This window comes from Rattus norvegicus, chromosome 10 (assembly GCF_036323735.1).
Source record: "Rattus norvegicus strain BN/NHsdMcwi chromosome 10, GRCr8, whole genome shotgun sequence".
NCBI lineage: Eukaryota > Metazoa > Chordata > Mammalia > Rodentia > Muridae > Rattus > Rattus norvegicus.
Genome location: NC_086028.1, coordinates 44,242,688 through 44,262,315, shown reverse-complemented (window position 1 = coordinate 44,262,315; position 19,628 = coordinate 44,242,688). Strand labels below are relative to the sequence as shown.

The 19,628-nt window shown below is 48.8% G+C and overlaps 2 protein-coding genes and 1 long non-coding RNA gene across 5 annotated transcripts in view; 1 reads left to right on the top strand and 2 right to left on the bottom strand.

Moving 5' to 3' along the window:
* Trim11 (tripartite motif-containing 11) overlaps positions 1 to 7,297 on the bottom strand; it is a 15,693-nt gene extending 8,396 nt beyond the window's left edge. Inside the window, exons 1-3 of one of the 2 annotated variants that reach the window (XM_039086305.2) lie at positions 3,896 to 7,297; positions 931 to 1,026; positions 41 to 271 (exon numbers count right to left, since the gene is read on the bottom strand). In XM_039086305.2, the coding sequence (XP_038942233.1) occupies positions 41 to 271; positions 931 to 1,026; positions 3,896 to 4,300 (732 nt within the window). In that variant the 5' untranslated portion in view covers positions 4,301 to 7,297. The remainder of the gene's footprint in view (positions 1 to 40; positions 272 to 930; positions 1,027 to 3,895) is intronic. The other variant, NM_001399546.1, reaches the window with a different exon arrangement.
* On the top strand, positions 5,073 to 15,357 carry LOC102555997 (uncharacterized). Of its 2 annotated transcripts, XR_010055626.1 has the most exons (3): positions 5,073 to 5,207; positions 10,346 to 10,420; positions 10,513 to 11,570. It is a non-coding gene; the product is annotated as an uncharacterized LOC102555997 (long non-coding RNA). The 2 variants fall into 2 exon arrangements; XR_005490249.2 differs by lacking the exons at positions 5,073 to 5,207; positions 10,513 to 11,570 and adding an exon at positions 14,869 to 15,357 and having other exon boundaries at positions 7,484 to 10,420.
* Trim17 (tripartite motif-containing 17) lies at positions 11,812 to 19,628 on the bottom strand. The gene is made up of 7 exons (NM_022798.2): positions 19,577 to 19,628; positions 17,811 to 18,244; positions 16,485 to 16,580; positions 14,731 to 14,961; positions 13,127 to 13,149; positions 12,923 to 13,026; positions 11,812 to 12,546 (listed from the first exon to the last, which is right to left on the bottom strand). The coding sequence occupies exons 2-7, from the start codon at positions 18,237 to 18,239 to the stop codon at positions 11,996 to 11,998; spliced, it is 1,434 nt and encodes a 477-aa protein (NP_073635.1). The 5' UTR covers positions 18,240 to 18,244; positions 19,577 to 19,628; the 3' UTR covers positions 11,812 to 11,995.

Here is a 19,628-nt window from a genome sequence, read left to right as displayed (position 1 = left end):
CCCTTAGGGACTTCCGGGACACTCCATCCAGCCCACTCACCTGCAATAAACCCAGTGCTGGCAGCTGGCAGCGGCTCTCAAGCTCTGAGACGAGGGCCGCGAGCTGCGTGCTTTGCTGGCCTAGCCGTGCAGCTCCTTCCCGCAGGCGGGGCAGAACCTCCAGCTCCTCCTCCTCCAGCTTCTGCAGCAGCTGCTGCTCCTCCTCTGCCAGTAGGCGGCGCAGCCTCTCAAACTCGCCCAGCACATTCTGCCGCTGGCTCTCCACCATCTTCTGCAGGGCACAAGAGGGACAGCTGAGGGAGACACCTGATGCTAGACCAGGGACTGATCCCTTCGAATGCTCACACCCCAAATCCACCACTCTAGGCTGATTACAGAATATACCACCAGAAGCTGCCTAGACCCCAGTATCTGACAGCACATCCCATCTGTCAACTAGAGTTGCCCAGACACCACTTGGGGCCATTTACAACCCGAACCCACCACCCCTCAAGCCCTCAGACCTCAATCTACCACCCTTGGCTACCCAGACCAAGATCCACTTCTGGGACCAACCACACTCAGCATCAGTTACATAGGCTCCAAGCCTAGCCCCAGGTGTCAGCCAGCCAAAGATGCTATCCCACAGCCAAACAGACTAAATCTACCCCAATGCCAAATATCTCCCTGACTCCTAAATCTACTGCTGGAGACCTCCCTGTACCTAGCCTGTCCCTGACACCAACCAAATCTACCCTTGGGAATCCTCCTGTCTGTTCCCTCTGTAACCCCGAACTCAAGCACGCCAGGGCCCCAGAGAGGTACTCAATGCAGGTATCCTATATTACTTACATGTACGCACACATTCCAGCTGGCGTGTCTCAGTGAGGCTAGTCTGGCAACTGGCTACTGATTCAATGATCCCTCCCTCAACCCAGACCCAGCACCTGCCTGCCACAAGGCACAGGTTTCCTCAGCCTGGGCTTGGAACAGCATCGCATCCTCCATTTGTTTCCGCAGGTGCTCCAGTGACTTCTCCAGCCTCCCCTGGTGGGATGGAGACCAGGCGGTGCCATGAGAATCCCAAGAGGCATCAGGCCTATAGGTAGGGCCCAGACATAGAAGTCTGTCTTTCCCCTCCCAACCTCCTATCCCACCCTCTTCCCCATTGGACCCAATGAAATCTGCCCTGACAATGGTAGATACAATGCCCTCTAACTAGCAGGCATCCTCCTGATTTGGCGGGATCCCCTCTAGGACCCCTCCCCTTTCCCAAATTCATTGAACGTCACAGTTGAGGTTTCTCCTTATTATTAGTTCTCAGCCCCATGACCCTGAGCCAGCCCTGCTCACCTCTGCAGATAGCTTGTTCTGTGCTCGGTAGGAGTGTCCAGGCTCTCTCAATAGGACACAACTACCAAGCTGGCACTGAAGACCCAGCTTTTCTCCCTTCAAGACACTGTCCCCTCCTCTTTCCATCTGTGGTCACAAGGGTCACCCAAGGCTAAGGCTTGAGTGTTCCCCCCACCCCCAATTCCACCACCAGGTGGTGGGCTAGACTTTTAGAAGGTGACTGACTGGGACATGAGAGTAAGGTCCTCTGGATGGGATTAGAGCGTTCCTGCTCCTTCTTCTGGAAACAAGAGAACACACCAAGAAGGCAGTCGCCTGTGAGCCAGGAAACGGCCCTTAGGAGACACGTCTTGACCCTGGACAGCATGCAGGAGCGTGTGTTCATAGCTGTCTGTAAGATGGGAGTGGGGAATGTACCATGGGAGTTCAAACTAGATATGGCTTCCCACAGTGCCTTTCCTCAGAGCCCCTCAGGGTCGGGCTGTATCTTCCCAGGCAGGACCCAGTCCTGTTTCCTTTTCCACTCTCCTGCAGGTTTGTGCATCTCGGAATAGTAAACACCTCTATACATGCTTGTCTCCTCTAGGGTCTGTGATATCAATCCAATCCTCATCACCTCCAGGCCTGGGCGAGGTGCTGGGGAGATCCTGAAGTCAGCTCAGGAAGAAGGGGTGAAATCTAGCTGCTATGGGGGCTCAGCCCTCATCGGGGCTGTGGTAGAAGCCACAGGCCTATCCCAGAGGCTGCCTTACTTTTGAAAATTCAGGCCTATCCCATCCATCCACCCCCATCATCACGTACACCTACTGGTTGTGCCCCAAGCTCTGCCTGAGTCTTTCCAGTGTTTGCTCCTGGAGCCCTGGACCTTGTGTACTCGAAGAAGTGCCTTATCGCGGAGTTTCATCTAGCCCTTTTTAAGTTTGCAATAGGGTCTTACACTGGCTTTGAATTTATATAGGCCCTGAACTTTGATTTTCCTGCTTCAGCCTCTATAGTAGCTGGGATATCAGACAGAAGCAACCACATCCAGCCATTTTCTCTTTTTTTTTTTTTTTTAATATTTTCATTATTTTGCTCATGTATGTCAGCAAGTGGCATGTGCACTTAAGTGTGCATGCCTGCAGAGGCCAGACAGGTCAGATCCCCTTAGAGCTGAAGTCACAGGCAGCTGGGAACTGCTCAGCACAAGTGCTGGGAACTGAACTCAGGCAATCCGGAAAAGCAGTAAGAGCTTTTAACTGCCTGAGCCATCTTGCCAGCCCCTATCTCAATGCTGAAGTCAGGAACGGTAGTTTAAATGGCTGGGCAGCAGAAGCAGCATGCGTACGTGTCCGCAAAGGCCTCAAGCACTAGTTGCATGCAACCCTACCATTGGTTAGGGTAGGGTGCAGACTTCCTTCCAGGAGGCCCTGGGATAGGCCTGGGCTCTCCCCTCAGCTGCCAGTTCCTGCCTATGTGAACCTTCCTCCCATCTCTTTGGTTCTGCTGGAGGATGGAAGGTTCCCCTCTGGATACTCACTCATGGCCCTGGGGCCAGAGGCCAAGAATGAACCTGTCACCAAAACCATGTAGGCCAGCCTGGCCTAAAGAACTCCCATCCCAAGCTCTAGTGGGTGGAGGAATGGCTCACTGTAGACCTCACTGGTCACAGGTAAAAGCTATCTGCTGATTTCCGGGTGTCACCAGAAAGCAGGTGGTGTCGCCACACCCACATCTGCTCCTGTGAGGCTATGGAGGTGAGGCCACTGAACAGCCACCGATGCCTAACATGCAGAAGACAGAGATCAACTCTACAGGAGGGAGATTCTCTCTGCCCTTGGCCTATCTCCTAGTCAGTTCACAAGGTCTCTTTCTGGGATCCACACCTTTTGGGATAAAAGGCCTAGGGTAACTGTTCCTCTTTGGTTTTCTTTCTCTTTTCTTGTGTGAAGACCTATGCAAGAGAAATTTAATGTGTTACTTAAGCTGTGGCTTTTCCTGCTGATCTGTCTAGTCAGTTTGTTAAGTTCAGTGAACCTGACAGGGTAGAGGACAAAGGTTTCCTTCTTTGGCAACAGAGTAGCTTTAGTGTTGTCCCTTCGGGGCTTATCATGTCACTTGTGGCACCATCAAGGGGCCTGTGGTGGCAGGAAGGTAAACCTGCTACAACAATTGTTAAACGGGTATGGACCAAACAACAGGAAAAATTACAGGGACGATCTCTAGAAGCTCCAAACCTTTGTGCTAAAACCCAAAGCAAAGTTGACTTGGTGCCTGGTTTATTCTGGTTACCCGAGTTCATGCTGTGATGGTAACACACTGGTCAAGTATCAACTCTGACATAGGCCAAACTGTTGATCTGCCAGTAGGCCCCTTCACAAGTTTTCCCAGCTCAGTCAGGACTGACTACCAACACCTGGTTTTCCCAGAATGCCGGTGCATCTCATCCTGGAAGACAGGCTAAATCCTGACCCCCTTACAGGATCAAGTTAACTGTAACTCACACTCCCTCAACTCTGGGCAGGGCAATAACCGGACATCCCTTCGCACCAGGCATGGGCCGGTTGCACCCGATGGAACGCACCTTGAGGTCGTCCGCCGCCTCCTGCAGCGGTCGCACCCGGTGAGCCCAGTGCTCCGAGCGCTCGCAGGTGGGGCACAGCAGGCTGAGGTCGTCGCCGCAGAAGGTGGTTAGCGGCTCCCGGTGCGCCGCGCAGACGCCCTGGGGGACGGGCGAAGGCGGGTGCAAGCGCCGTGCCATTTCTGCCATTTTGGCGAGCGGGCGGTTGGGCCGTAGGTTCCTCTGCGCCGACACCTCGCGGCACTCGGGGCACGCGTACGGGCCCTCCGGCTGGCCCCAGCAACGTCGGATGCACTCCCGGCAGAAGTTGTGGCCGCAGTCAGTCATCACTGGGTCGGTGAAGTAATCAAGGCAGATGGCGCAGGTGGCCTCCTCTTGGAGGTTGGTGGACAAGTCTGGAGCGGCCATGGTGCTAGCGGCTGCGCCTGGATCAGGCTCTTCGTGGTGCCGGGGGGCAATCAAGCTATTCCGCAGAGAGAGCGCAGGAGGAGCGGGCCCGGAGCAGATAGCGGCACTCTTAGCCTCCTGGGTAGTGGGTACTTCCGGCACTGGGCTCGCAGACTTCCGCCGGAATAGGAACCGCGGCGGAAGCAGAAAACTGGCTTTTATTATTCTTTTAGAACCCGCTTTTGTCTTGGATTAGTCGCTGTTTACCACACGGCTCGGGAATGGGATCGAATTATAGTGCAAGAGATCGCATTTTCATGGTGACAGTTTTCCGCAGGTGGTGTCCCCGCTCCCCCAGACCCGGGTCCTGCCAAATTTGGCCGTGGGTTCTGTAGGTGATCTTGGGCATTGTGTAAAAAACATTTGCCTGGCAATAAAAAGCTGATTGGCCAATGAGCTTAGGCAGGCAATTAGAAGGTGGGATAGCTGGAAAAGAGGGTGCGGGGTGGATGCTGGGATCCACACAGGCCCCAGAAGAGCCGATGGAGATAGCAGCAAAAACTGACGACCAGGTAATCAGTTACATGTGACAGAACTTAGAATAGAATAACAGAATGATTAATTTATGCCATAGTCAGGAAACAGCCAAAGTTTATGGTGATGACCGACTCCGGCCACAACTTCTGCCGCGAGTGCATCCGACATTGCGGGGGTCAGCAATTTAGAAAAGTTCTGGACAGCGGCAGGGAACTAGAAAGCCAGGCAGGGCTCCTTTAAGATTTCCCGCAGCGGCTGGCTGAGCACTTGAGCAACTGCGGGTAGCAAGCCGGAACGCACCCCAGCCTGTGTAGTGCGGCGGCCCGGGCGGTCCTACCGCGGCTGCAGAGTCAGGCAGCGGCTTGCTACGAGCCTCTGGTGTGTCCCGCAGGTGAGCAACTTCTCAGAGCTGCACTAGCCAAACGCAGTTTGCGACCCAGAGCTGGGGAAGTAGGCTTGGCTTCCGGCCGGTGGCTGCAAATAAAGACCTAAAGCCTTTAGACCGTAGGCTGCAGTTGGGGAAGACCTGGGTAGGGCCAGCAGAAGGTGGAACCAATGGGCAGCCTCCTGAACTGAGCTGAGTGGGTGAAGTTAAATGCCATAGACACTTGCTGGTCTGTGGAGCCTGCAAACTAAAGGGCAAAAGAGACATTTTTTTCCCACAGCTGCTGTGGAACTAAAAAGCCCCAAACTTCTGAACTGGTAAGGAATTAAGTTTGAAAATAAAAGAGGAAAGAGACTAAATATAAAACATGATAGATTATTTAAAATTGGGAAGTCGAAGTCCTTACGGAGTTAGAGATTAAAGGGAAAAATATTTTCCATGTTAAAAGTGGAAAGAGACAAAATGGCACAGGGCATCTGGAGTGCGTATAATTTCACAATACACATCAGCATAGAAATTATTTTTTTTAATAACGGTTAAAATTTTATATATCCTTTTAAAAAGAGATCAAAAGAAAACAGACTTAGATAAGACTGGAAGATAGAATTGTAGGTAGGTTATAGGCCTTAGAAAATTAGAAAAAATATAAATGAAAATGAGGAAATTTTTATAGTAGTAGAGATACAAGAGGAGATATGAGAAATGGAGACAAGCCATAGAAGAGAAATTGGAAAGATTTATAAATAAAATGAAGAAAATACTAAGATAGCAGAGCTACAAGTAGAAAAATATAAAAAAAAAATGGAGATGGGCCTTAGGAAAAAAATTAGAAAAAATTAGAATTGAGAGAGGTAGTGAGATAGACAGAGGAAGGCCAGAATGTAACAAGCACCAGCATGTAACAAGACTGAAAAGGGCAGTCTCTATCTGTTAAAAACAAAAAAACAAAAAAACCTGAAATCCACAGGGTTATCAAGAATTTGAGTCGGAACTTACAGAGGCACAGGATTTTAAAGTTTAAGGAAGCAGTAATGATCTGTGGCTTACATTCACCTTATGTAATAACTGGGCCACACAACATCATGTAATCCAAACCACTGGAGATTTGATGCCAGCCATCTTAGGGCCTGGCCTTCAGTGACAATGGCTGACATGATGGAAAGATGAGGCTTCAATCATGAATCCACAAAATAGGACAAGAGGCATTGATATTGTCAAGGATCAGTTACTAAGGGGAGGTCCCCGTATTGGGAATTGAGAGTACAGATTTCCCTTGATGATGCTGTCCCAAAACAGTGCCTTATAATAACCTTACATGCATGGGATGAGGTTGAACAACAGGGTAGAGTTCAGTCACTTATAAAGATAACCCAGGGTTCAAATGCCTTCCACTGGCTTTTTACAAAGATTAACTGTGGCTCTAAGTAAAGCAAGGTCAGATCCAACTACTAGAGGGATTTTAATTGAATTGTTAACTCTTTTAAAAATGCGAATGCTGAATGCAAAAAGGCATTTAAGGTCCAGATCTGTACTTTATACATGGATAAGAGCTGCTGTGGATATAGAGTTTAATACTGACAGTCCAGTTATGCTGGCACAGACACAGCACAAAAAGCCTGTGAACCAGCCTGTCGTTCCCTAAGGACTGGAAGCAAACGGTTCCTAAAGGATACCTTCTTCAGTCATCACGATTCTGGGAGGAACTTTCCCTTGAAATGTGGAAGGCTTGGCAGGAACCGACTGGATGTAAGGGTTGGGAATGCAGGTCATCCAAAGAAATGCAGAGCAACTCCTTAACACCTGAAAACAGGCTCTGCTCTGGGCTCAACCAAAAACCTGAGCCATTTGTTTTCCTTCCGAAAAACATTTAGAATAAAACTCTAAGCCTGATACAACAGACTGCCCAAAACTCAAGCAAGCCATTTAATAGATAGAGCTGCTCTTACGGATCAGAGGGATTCTGAAGATACCAAAAGCCAGATATTGCGGCAAACTATGATAAATGGTGAGAGACCAAAGTTAAAATTACAGTCGGATGGACTTGAGATCAAAGGATTAATGGACACAAAAACAGATGTCACTTTAAAATAGAAAAAAAAAATCTTGAAAGGTTTTAAGAAAAATCAAAATGTCGGATATTTTTAATTATGGTAAATAAGGTCATTTCAAAAGGGATTATAGGCAAGGTGTTCCCAGAAACAATGTTTTCCTAGAGATAATCAAAAAAGAAGCCCCAGCCTTCTAAAACATGCCAAAAAAAAAGTGGCAAAGGCTGACACAGGACTAGTGACCGTAGATCAGCAGAGACAGGGTAACATTGTTGGGGAATACTCATTATGTTAATGTGGAAATGTATAACACCTGAAAGACCCCCGGAGAGGACCTTTCCCTCAGGAGGAGTCTCAAGCGCCCAATGACCGAGCCGAGTCCACTCGGATGCAATCAGCAAGAGGGTTTATTGGAAAACACAGGTACCTGCGGGCACACAGTCTCTTCGGAAGACTTGCACGCCCAGCAGCTCCAGCATGGGGCTTTTATAGGGAGTGGGGAAGCAGAAGCGGGCGTACAGAAGCAGATGTATAGTTACGGGGATTGGTGGATTCAAACGAGGCACATAGACATGTTCACATATGATTGGCTATTTCACATGATGAGGTAATAAGGTATAGCTACACACATTGGCAGGTTTGGGGCGTCCTGGATGTCGGGGGCTGGGGGCTTATCTCTTCCTGCCAGGTGGCCTGTGAGTCAGATCAGGTACTCCTGGTCTGTTCTGCATTCCTTTCCTTTTATGGTCTGTTAGTTCTAGCGGCAGGGCGGGGCTGCCTGGACTTGCTTTTCACAGTGTTTAGTCCTGAGTTGAAACATACTCTTTTAACTTCATATTTTTAAACCTTAAATCTGTATAATTTTCCTTTCACACCTTTGACAGTTTGTGTGCTCACAGAAACCACCAGAAAAGCAGCCCTGACAAGATTCACCTTGAGGATGCTGAGATGGTGAGGTGTAGTGAGAGGACTGAGACAGACTGACTCCATGACAGGCTTCAAATTGGGAGTTCAGGAGACTAGGTCTAGATCTCTATTTCCAAGAACTGGGCACATCCAGGCAAGCCAGTTACTGGAAAAGCTCCAGGCCTGGGGCAGCCAATCAGAAACTAACCCAACATCAGTAGCTGTCCATCACCTAGCCTGAGGCAAGGGCAATGGTCAGAAACAGTTTCTAGGCTTCCCCAGCAACAGTTTCCAGCTCTCCCAACCTCCACAATGGTTCTGGAATGTCCCTAGAGATAGAGGCAACTAATTAAGATAAGGTTACCCACCCCTCCCTGGAATTCCCCCTAATGTGCTTTTAGTGCTGTGAGCTCACCCGGGCATCTCCATCTTGGCAAGCAGTGGGCCCTAACGTGCTTGTGCAGAATAAAGCTCGTGCTTTTGTGTACTCTGAGTTCGGGGTGTCATTCTTTGGCGAGTCATGGACCCTTACAGTATCTATTCCAGCACCTCGCCTGATCCTACCTCAGACTGCCTCAACGATGTTTCTTCAAAATTCTGCATCCAGGATAGCATCAAAGAAAGCTACTTGACCGCAGTTGGTCACATCAAACTGTTCTGTTGTAGTCAGGACTTCAGCTAAGCCCTGAACTTCCTCTATACATAGAAAAGGACAACTGCTACAGCTAGCTCTCTTAGGATTTAACCATTTTCCCAGTTTTCTTGGGCCCCCTAAAAGGAAACTATACCCCAAATCAGCAGACAATTTTAAGAGAGTGTGCCCCATTCCCCAAAGGCAGGGGTGGGTGATTGTTTTGGTAGTTGGATGGCTTATGGATGTTTGTCATTTAAGGGGAGTGGTTACAAGTTGCTATGGTCTTAGATCAGGGAGGAAACAACAGTTAGACTCAGGGATTTCTCTTTTTCTTTCCTCTATCTTTCTAATCTAGTGTTGAGGGGAAAGTGGGGTGGAGGGTATAGGAATAATGGTATATTATTAAATCTACTTTTAGACCAAAGAATATTAACAAGCCAAAAATCTTACATTGGTATAGATCTTTGTATATTGATACAAAATTGTCTTAGGGTTTTACTGCTATGAACAGATACTATAACCAAGGTAACTCTTATAAGGACAACATTTTATTGGGGCTGGCTTACAGGTTCAGAGGTTCAGTTCATTATCATCAAGGTGGGAGCATGGCAGCATCCAGGCAGGCATGGTGCAGGAGGAACTGAGAGTTCTACATCTTCATCTGAAGGCTGCAAGCAGAATACTCCCAGGCAGCTAGGACAAGGGTCTTAAAGCCCAAGCCCATTGTGACACACCTACTCCAACAAGGCCACACCTCCAAATAGTGCTACTCCTTGGGCTAAGCATATACAAACCATAACAAAAATTGAGGTTACATTTTGTTGTACAAAGGTATATATCTTTGTACGTTGATGCAAAATTGAGGTTAATATTTTGCTACAACATACTATGTTTTCAAATCTTATTTGTGGTATTATACCTAGGTGAATCTTTAAAATGCAATATTAAGTTCCTGTTTTTAAAAGCTGCTATTAGTATAATTAATACAAGTTAATAGTAATCAAACATATGGTCTTATAGGTACTAGCTTAGTTATTTTCAAAATAAGTTTTATTTAGTCCCCTGTAGGTGTTTTCAAGGTTTATCAGATAGTGAATAGCTAGAAACAGACAATTCAGTTATAAATGGTTTTCAGAAACATCAGAGATATAAATGTCATATACAGAATATGACATTTAAAGATGTTTTATTATTAAAAGGCTTTTTGGCAGTGAAGTAGATCTGCTCCTGACAGGAGTCGTTTTTCTACTTCAAAGAAATATGAGCATCAAAGAGCCTCCCTATGGAGTTTGCTTCAAATGTGGCCAGCTGCCACTGGGCAACAAACTGTTTTTTTTTGTTTTTTTGTTTTTTTTTTTAAGATTTATTATATATGAGTTCACTGTAGCTGTCTTCAGACACACCAGAAGAGGGCATCAGATCTCATTACTGATGTTTGTGAGTCACCATGTGGTTGCTGGGATTTGAACTCAGGACCTCTGGAAGAGGAGTCAGTGAGTGCTCTTAACCACCGAGCCATCTCTCCAGCCCTTTTTATTTTCCTGTCCATGCTTCAGCTGCTGACAGAATGCTGTCTAAAATGGATAAACTGGGATGCAGGGAACTCAGCTGCTGAGCTTTGCAAGAACAAGGTAGGCAAGTCCTTCGTAATTCCTGATTCACAGACAAGTCTGTCAGATATACTGAGCAGAAATCTGAAGATTGATGCTCACACCTCATACAGGAATGGGGGGACTCCAAGCAGTCAGCCTGTCATTTCTGGTTTTGGAAGCTGCCTGGCTGCGCTCCCTATACATTCGGGTAATATGTATTCCTTCTCAGTTCTCTGGGGTTGAAGACTAGATAGTTACAGTCTTCACAATTAAGCCTAAATTGTTTAGGATTTTAAGTTGGTAATGCAAGTTGTAATAGAAATTGATTTAGGTACAGAACTCTGAACTCACCAACATAGGATAGATAATAGAATACTTTGTCCAAGGTTGCCAAAACATATGGACTGAACATTATGAATGTAAATCTTACCCAGTAGTTTTCATAATTGTTATTGTATATAGTTTATTCTGTAAGAAAAGGAGGCTTTTATTGGACTAAAAGGGGAAACGTAGAGAGAATCACTGTGTAAAAGCATTTGCCTGTCAATAAAAGGCTGATCGGTTAATGAGCTGAGGCGGAAAATTAGGTGGGACATCAGACAGCAGGAGGTGGTGGATGCTGGGATAGAGACAGTAGAAGATTGACCCCTGAACACTGATGTTATACAGCAGCAAAAACTGAGGACCAGGTAATTGGCCCCGGGGCAGAACTTGAAATAGTGGGATGATTAACTTATGAGCTAGTTAGGGAGTAGCCAAAGTTTATGGCCTAGGTATCTGTAAATATATTTGACTCTCAGAGTTATCCTGGGAGCAGGGGCCATGAGGAAAAACACGAGAAAGGGATGCGGAGTAGTACTGATGCACAAGACGACCTCAAGGACATAGAAACCCCTGAGAGTGGTAGCCAAAGGAGTTGGTGGTTTCTCTTTGCATGTTTACCCTGTGTCTATAGCCCACAGCACCCCTGGACAGCTCAGAGCCTGCAGCACCACCCTCATGTCTGTGGTAGACCTGAGTGACCCCAGTGGGGAACAAGATACGTGTCACACCGTGGACCCATGAGGGTCACAGTGGAAATGTGTGCTACGCCAGTATACCACCTTGCCTGAGTCCTGGGGTGCTGGTAACTTCTAACAGGAATGGGAAGTGAGGGGGTCTTGGGGGTGCATGTTAGGAAAGGATATGTGTTAGAAGGGGAGAGGAACCCTCAATTATCTTAAGAGGGCTGGAGTGGGTAGGACCCCACTTTCTCTGTAAAGGACCGGTAGCCAGAGAAGGGCACCAGGAACCAAGATATTAAGCTTTGGGGGAGGTGAAGGCTAGCAAAACAGAAGACTGACTTGCCTGGTGAGCACGTATATATTTAGAAATGAGTTGATCATCAAGACTCTTTCCAAAGCCCCCCCCATTTAGCATTTTATCTGTAGTCGTCTTTCTCACTTGAGCATTTTAATCTTGATTGTATTTTGCTTAGTTGCCCTGCCAGCACAGGTATTAACTCTTAGCACCCCAGAGAATCCAGAGAATCCTAGGTAGGTGGCCACGGTGGTGAAGCGCCCTGCCTTCTGGGGAACCATAGCACACCCAGTGTCTGTGCCCTTCTCCAAGCCTCTATCCCTTCACCCACATGGTCACTGTGGAGATGACCATTTGGCCCGACTTTGGAGACCCCAAGCAGAAGAACGGCAGCAGCGGCCCAGGGAAGGCAACCTGGGAGAAGCTGTGCAAATGGGACCCGTCGTTCACACTGTAGAAGGACACCTCTCCGGCCTGGAAGTCCAGGAAGATACCCATGTGGCTGGGAGGCTCCGTGAGTGTGACTGGAATGGAATTGGGTAGCAGGGGCAGATGTTTCTTCCCCTTGGACAGCTGCACTACCCAGAAGCCATTTTCTGGGGACTTAAGCACCCTGTCCTTTCGGCTCACATTGTCCCTGCACACCCCCAAGGCCCAGAGTGCATCCCCGGTGAGATTCATGCCCACTTCCCAGTAGTGCCTTCCAGAGGAAAAGCTCTTCTGCCCCACAGCGCAGGGGTAGGCCAAGAACCGGTCCTTGCTGTAGGGGGCGCTGCCCTCTGGCGGCGGGCTCAGGTACCGCCTCTGGCGGCTCTCGTACAGGAGGAGATAGGGATATGCTGTGCTGGGGTCCGGCACCACATCCTCTGCAGAGGGTCCAGGTGGACAGAGAAAAGTAGGGGTCATTCAAGGTGGAGGGGTCAGAACCCTCAAGATGGGCAGGGTGGGGCACGGTGGCCAAATGGCTCTTTTCCGTATCCACCCAAAAGCCTCCCCTCCACCAGTCCCAGCTGGTTGGGGTTATCGAAGGGTTCTACTCGACAAATCCCTGTGGATACTGATGATGGTGAGTCACCAGGGCTGAATGGGGCAAACTTAATTCAGCAATCAGGTTTGGAAAGATGGTAAACCCAGGTTAAGACACTAATTTCTAGTTGGTAGCCCTGGTCCCGGGTGGCATCTGGGTAAGGCAGAGCAGTGCCCAGGGAACTGGGGTCATTGGAAACCTGGGTCTCCACTTACCTTGGAAACTTTTGAGCACCTCTATCTGTCCTGGAACTCTGCACACAGTCTTGATAGCCACGGGGAGGACCACCTCTGGATACTGCATGCTGAGGCTCTCCTTCCTCCAGGGAACACGGGCTCATGTCCCCTCTGGCTCTCTCTCCATGTGCTCTGCCCTCACCCACCTCCACCACTATCTCTATTGAGAGTGAGAGACAGTACCTGGTCAAGGTGTCCTTCACATCCTGCAAGCAACAGGGAGGAGCACTCAGAGCTGGTCCTGCTTGTTGGTGTCAAAGCTACCTCTGTTGTCCACTACTCTGGGACATGTCCTCAGCTGGAGAGCAGTCCCTTCCCAGATAGCAAAGTCGTGCTCACCCTGGAATCTTCCACTCCTACTCGGCAGACCTTAAGCATTTGCTCAGTCCATGGTCACAAGCCTGAGGTCTGGTCAGCAGAGAGGAGTCCTGAGAAACCTGATCAGCACTTACAGTAGTGGGGACAGACAGCAGGGCCCCTTGCTGAGCAAGCACTCTACCAGCGAGCGAGCCACACCTCCCTGCTCCTTACCCAGTGCCTCTTCTCTTGCAACAGTAAACCCCGAATTGGAAGTCCTTCACATATCACGCTTTTGTGTATGTGTGTATGATGCTGTCTACGAGGCTGGCACAGAGAATGCTAACATAGCACAGCCATCCCTAACAGTGGACTACAGTGAGCCTGTGCTTCCATCCACCTAAGCAGCCCCAGCACTTGAGTTTCACAGAGCTTCACCTGAGGCTGCTCAGGCTTCTCTGAGGCAATATAAATTGCCAGTGCTCCTAGGAGTGTTACTTGTGCACACCCACAGGTCACCTCACAGGAGCTTTGATAGCCAGGACAGTTACTGGTGATAACACATAGATATATCCAACAAAGGGCGATTCACACCCGAGGTGGATTTTATCGTATCCCTCAGAGTAGCTTAATACTTAAGGATTGTTTACTTCTGGATTTTCCCCTTTGGTATTTTCAGGTTGAGCATAAATGAAGCCATCCGGGGAGTTAAGCTGTTTGGATAAGGAGAGAGCAGTTTCCTCTGAACTCTGGCAGCTTGCAGATCCAGTTAGGGTGCACAGAACAAAGGGGCAAAGAAAAGAGTACAGTGGACATGGTTTGAGGAGGGAGAAGGGTTGGGGTGTATGTGTGTATGACAGCCTAGGGCCCCTGGAGATTTTCTAGAAGCCCAGAATCTGCAGACTTCTCAAGCACCATTAACATCGTGGCCTAGAACACTTCAAGGGTCCACCTGCCTTGGCTAGCTATGTTACATTCCCAGCAACACCAGGTTGGAATTTAATTCCTGGTGTCACGGTATGGAGCAGACAGAATGTGGGAGGGTGCTTAAGAGGTGATTAGTCACAGGTCCACCATGGTGACGGGAGATGAGAAAGGATATTGAAGTCAGCCTGCCCTCACCCACTCCGGCAGGGGCTGTCTGTCATGTGAGGCCTTCAGCAGAATCAACAGTTGGCAGAAGCATGCTCTCATCTCAGACTTCCAGAACTTTGGGCTAAAACCCCTTTTGAGAATGTATTTGTTGTCTCTCTCTCAGAGTGTGCGTACTGTGTACGGTGTGAGCCATTTGCTGTGAAGGTGCTGGGACAGGATGGGTCAGTGACTTTCAAACGTCAGCCCGGCCTCACGCTGTCTGTCTGGCTGTATTCAGCAAGCTCCGAGCTGAGTGCACACCTTCAGGCCACACCTCACCTCATGGTGCACCCTTGGGTTGGTGGCAACATGGAAAATCCCAAGGATGTGAATGCCTCAGCATGCTCTGGCCTTACCTGCAGCATCTGGAGGGGCTCCTGCTGGGTCTGCTCCTCCAGCTGCAACAGGATCAGGTCCAGGGAGCGACTTTGGTGGTCCAGGGAGGCCTTGCTATCCTGCAGCTTCCCTAAGGTGTCGTCCTCCTCTTTCTTCAGGATCTGGAGGAGCCTCCGTTCTTCTTCCACCAGAAACAAGACCACCTTCTGGAACTCCTCCAGGATGCGTTCTCTCCGCTCTTTCACTCTCTCCTGTGGACATGGGATGGGGACCCCAAACTGGCTATGAGATGTGCCCAGGAAGGATGGAATCCTTCAGTGTTGACACACAGCAATTCTGGACGCCTGGTGACCTACAACTCTTGGGCAAAGTTGGGAATCAGGACTTTTGACAGAGATTCCCCACACCAGCCCTGTTACACAAACAGGCCCTGGGTAATATCACCCATGCATTCTAATGTCCATGTGTCCTGCTGTCAGTGGCTTTAGAACATGCAAACTCAAAGGAAGACACAGGCATGATTCGTAAAAAGGACAGGGGCCTCCTAATAACCAGGCTAAACATGAGATTGGAGTTACCCATGTCCCTAAAGCTGTTGATCAAAATTAGTAAGAAATCAGAGTTTCAGAGACAACAAACTTCCCAAATAGGCCCCTCCATCCCTGCTTTCCCTCCCTCCCTCTCTCCCTCCCTCCCTCCTTCTCCCCCTCCCTCCCTCCCCCCTCCCTCGTGTTTCCTCCCATGTGTGTGTGTGTGTGTGTGTGTGTGTGTGTGTGTGTGTGTGTGTGTGATGTACTTGTCTGTCTTCCTTTTCTTCTGAGATAGGCTTTTCCCATATAGCTCTGGGTAGCTTGGAACTGGTTATGTAGTCCAGGCTTACCTCAAACTAACACAGATCTTGCTTTTGCCTCTGAGTTCTGGGATCACAAAAAAGCACCAACAAGCCACCCCTTGACCCAAACAGCCCATTTCCAGTGAACAGGAGGAAGTCAATCCTTGCCCAGCAGTACCACAAGATGATCTGCAGTCAACCAACTAACTAATGTCTCCGTGATCCCACTTTACAAGGAAGATAACTTTGAAATGAAAGGACCAATCTGTAGCCTTTCTCAGTCTTTAAAGTCAAATGTACAGCCCACATTTATTTTATGAAAGCATTGTCTGGATTTTAGAATAAAGAAATAGAGCTATTTAAGATCTGAATAAAAAGATTCTTTTAAAAGGGGGCTGGAGAGATGGCTTAGCAGTTGAGGGTGGCACCTGCTCTTCCAGAGGACCAGGGTTTGATTCCCAGCACCCACATATGCCTCACATCCTTCCATAGTTCCAGGTGACCTGACGCCCTCTCATGGCCTTGCTGAGCATTGCACACACAGTTCATAAATATAAACAGGCAAATACCAATACACATAAAACTAGGATAATTTTTAAGAAAGATTTGAACTAGCCAGGTGCAGTGCCTGCCTATAGACATAGCTATTGGGGAGGCTGAGGCAGGAGAATTTCTTAAGCCTATGAGTTCAAGACTAACCTGAATTTATGAATAACCTGTCAAAAATTTTTTTAGATATGTTATTTTGTTCTGACAAGCTTCAAGTGTCCCACCAGGCTTCACCTGAGACTCACTTTTAAAATTTTAACCTATTTCTCTTTGAAGCCCCCCACCCCACCCCACCCCCGCCAGGAGACACTGGAAGCCCTGTGTGGCACTTCCTGTCACGGATGAGGATGGGTATGGGCACACAGGGCGGGACAGCAGCCATTGGGCACCCACCTGCCACTCCGTTAAGGTCTGCTCCTCCTTGGCTTGCAGTGTCTCTGTCTTCATCATCTCTTCCCGAAGATATTTTATGTCCTCCTCCAATCTGAGCTGGACACACAAACACAGGCCTCCAATCAGCAGATCCCATCTCTGCCTACGTCTGGATTGTAGTGTCTGAGGGTGTACAGACCCCAGAGATCCTCCTAGACAGGATGGTCCAGCTTCCCATTCCAGTGGCTATGCCATGCCAAGGGCCCCAAGCTGGAGCCCTTGAGATGACCTTTCTTGACCTGGGTTTTGGAGGTTAGCTCACAGTAATATACACTGTACTGGTAAACTGTTTATGCTGCCTGAACTCACTGAGAAGCTGGCTTTGGAAGCAGCATCCACCCCACCACCCCACCACCACCACCACCACCCACCCACCCACCCACCCACACCCACACCCACACCCACACACACAAAAAAAAACAACACGCACACAACACACACACAAACAACACACACACAACACAGACACACACACAAAAACAACACACACACAGTACAAACAACACACACACAACACACACACACAAACAACACACATACAACACACACACACACACACACACACACACACACACACACACTCACATATCTATTTTACACCCAGGCAAACTCTGATGTTACAAGTAGGAGTAAAAAAACAAACAGCAAAATAGCCCAAGATTAAAAATGCTATGTGCTTAAAAACTATAAGACAAGCCACTCCCAACAGAGGTTACTATCTTTTATCCTGTGATGTAAAAATGCATCCAGTAGGAAAAAAAAAGAAGCCCGAATTTCAGTCAGCAGAAGCACATCCATGGAGAGCTCAGTTAACCAGTGGTTACCTTTGCAGCCTCAACTTCCCTTGTCAATTCTGCTGACCCCTGTGTGTAAGACCCCCCATTTGACAATGTTACCTTTTCTTTCTCAATCAGGCTCCTCCCTCAATTGCTTCTGCTGGACGTTGTAAACTCATTGGATGACCATCTATCTACTGCTTGTATCTGCTACTCACTGTGTGTTCTCACTCTTGCTTGCCGCTCATTAATAAACATGGTAAAAACATGGTACTGTAGACCGTCTTGGGAACATGTGGATGAGTCACACACCTATTTTGTTCTGGAGGCAAAGGATACTTCCTCCTGTTGTGGCTGTCCCTAGACAGTTTTCTTCCCACGAGGCTCCCCCTCCCCCACCCACTCTGTTAGTGCCAGGAATCTTATTATGAAGCGAAGGTTCCCATTGAGGCCAACTTGACTGAACTCACACTCCCTATCTTGGACTTGCAACCCCTGGTGCTGCACTCACCTTATACTCTCTTGCAGCCTCATCTAGAGGCAACACCCTGTGCATACGGTGCTCCTGGGCCTCCCTGCAGACCACACAAATGGGGGTCTGGTCATCCTGACAGAACAGCTTAAGGGGTTCTTGGTGTATTTGGCACAGGTCTCGCTTATGCAGCCCAGGGTGCTGGCGGGCCATCTCAGCCACCTTCGTCAGTAGGCGGTTGGGCCTCAGGTTCCTCTGAGGGGACATCTCCCTGCACTCAGGGCAGGGGAAGGAGCCCTTCTGCTTCTTCTTCCCTTTCTTGCCCTTCCCCTTCTCCCAGCTCATCTGGATGCACTCTCTGCAGAAGTTGTGGCCACAGGCAGTCATCACAGGGTCAGTAAAGTAGTCGAGGCAGATGGAACATGTGGCCTCTTCTTGCAACCGTCTGGCAAGTTCCACAGCATCCATGGCTCCTGGGGAGAAACAGGGGGAAAGTTTTCACTGTAACCCCACAGCAAGCAGGATCACAGAATGGCAGCCTGCTCAACTCTCCTGGGCTCCTGTATAGCATGCGTGTCTGCTCTGTTGATCCTTCACAGATGGGGACAAAAGCTGGTGTCCAAATGTGGGAGCAAATACACTGACCAAGTGATAGACAGACAGACCGCTGAACCTCAGCTGTCGAGCTTGGAGTTGGTGTCTAGGTCAGCTTAGCTACACGCTCCCTCCGGTGCCTTTGTGCCCAGCTGTTCGGTGGTTTTTTTTTTTTTTTTTTTTTTTTTGGTTCTTTTTTTTCGGAGCTGGGGACCGAACCCAGGACCTTGCGCTTCCTAGGCAAGCGCTCTACCACTGAGCTAAATCCCCCAACCTCCTGTTCGGTGTTTTAGTCCAGCCCTTTGAATGCCCTGGAGCCACATCCCCACCCCAAAAGAGTACAATAGTCAAGTGTCAGAATAATGTCTTTAACTCACCCCTGGTAAAACGAAGAAACTTAGAAAGGAATACAGACTCTTCCAGTTAAGGTGCCGTGCAGAAAAGACACAGCACAACCCACAGATGCAGGGGTTACACATGGACACACCAGCACATGCACACACAAATACAGGGCCTACATGTAGATATGCAGGCACATGTACATATACAAGCTTGCACACGGGTAAATGTTTGTAACTACACATGAACACGACCACACAGAAAACATGTGTAAGCACACTTACACACCATACAAGCACAGGCATATGAACACGGATGCACTCTGAAGGCAAATACAACACACATGTGCACAGGTACACATATACATGTACCCTTCAAGTCTGAGTCCTGCTAAACCAGGCGTTGGAGACCCTGAACTGTCCCTATCCTGCTTCCCAAGGTTGTTTTTGAGAGTTTGGGAATGAGGTCCACTCTCAGTGTCCCCCCTTTTGTTCTCTGTTCTGAATCCTGAAAGCCAAGGCATCTTTGGATATTCCGGAGTGGCTGCCATGTTAATTTCATCTGAACTTTCTATGAGCAGAGTACAGGGCATCAGCTCCTCCCGAACGAAGCTCAAGAGCCTCACCACTGCCCACCAGGGCCAAAAGGGCGAGGTCACCTGGCTTCCCCTAGGGCAGAGAGAGACATCAGGGCTTTGGTCACCTAAGGTCTTTTGTCAATGAGGGCTCATCTAGGAGACCCATGTAGTCAGAGTGGTCCACGGTTTGAAGCTTATGAAATGTGACTTCTTTTGGGGAAAGGATGGCTGGCTAAGACAGGAAGGCTAGGCGACCTAGGAGAGAAGGGGCCCCTAGCGTCTGGCGAGTACTCACAAGGAAGGAGCCTTGCACTGCGCTGGGTGCCAGGGCCAAGTGCGCAGCGTGG

What these genes read in the sequence shown, in the direction of transcription:
- Trim17 (NM_022798.2), bottom strand. Translation starts at nt 18,239, where the DNA reads ATGGATGCTGTGGAACTTGCCAGACGGTTGCAAGAAGAGGCCACATGT. An exon ending in GTGAAGGACACCTTGACCAG is followed by an intron (nt 13,027 to 13,126) that starts GTACTGTCTCTC and finishes TGTTCCCTGGAG; the next exon opens with GAAGGAGAGCCTCAGCATGC. An exon ending in GGTGCTCAAAAGTTTCCAAG is followed by an intron (nt 12,547 to 12,922) that starts GTAAGTGGAGAC and finishes GACCCTCTGCAG; the next exon opens with AGGATGTGGTGCCGGACCCC.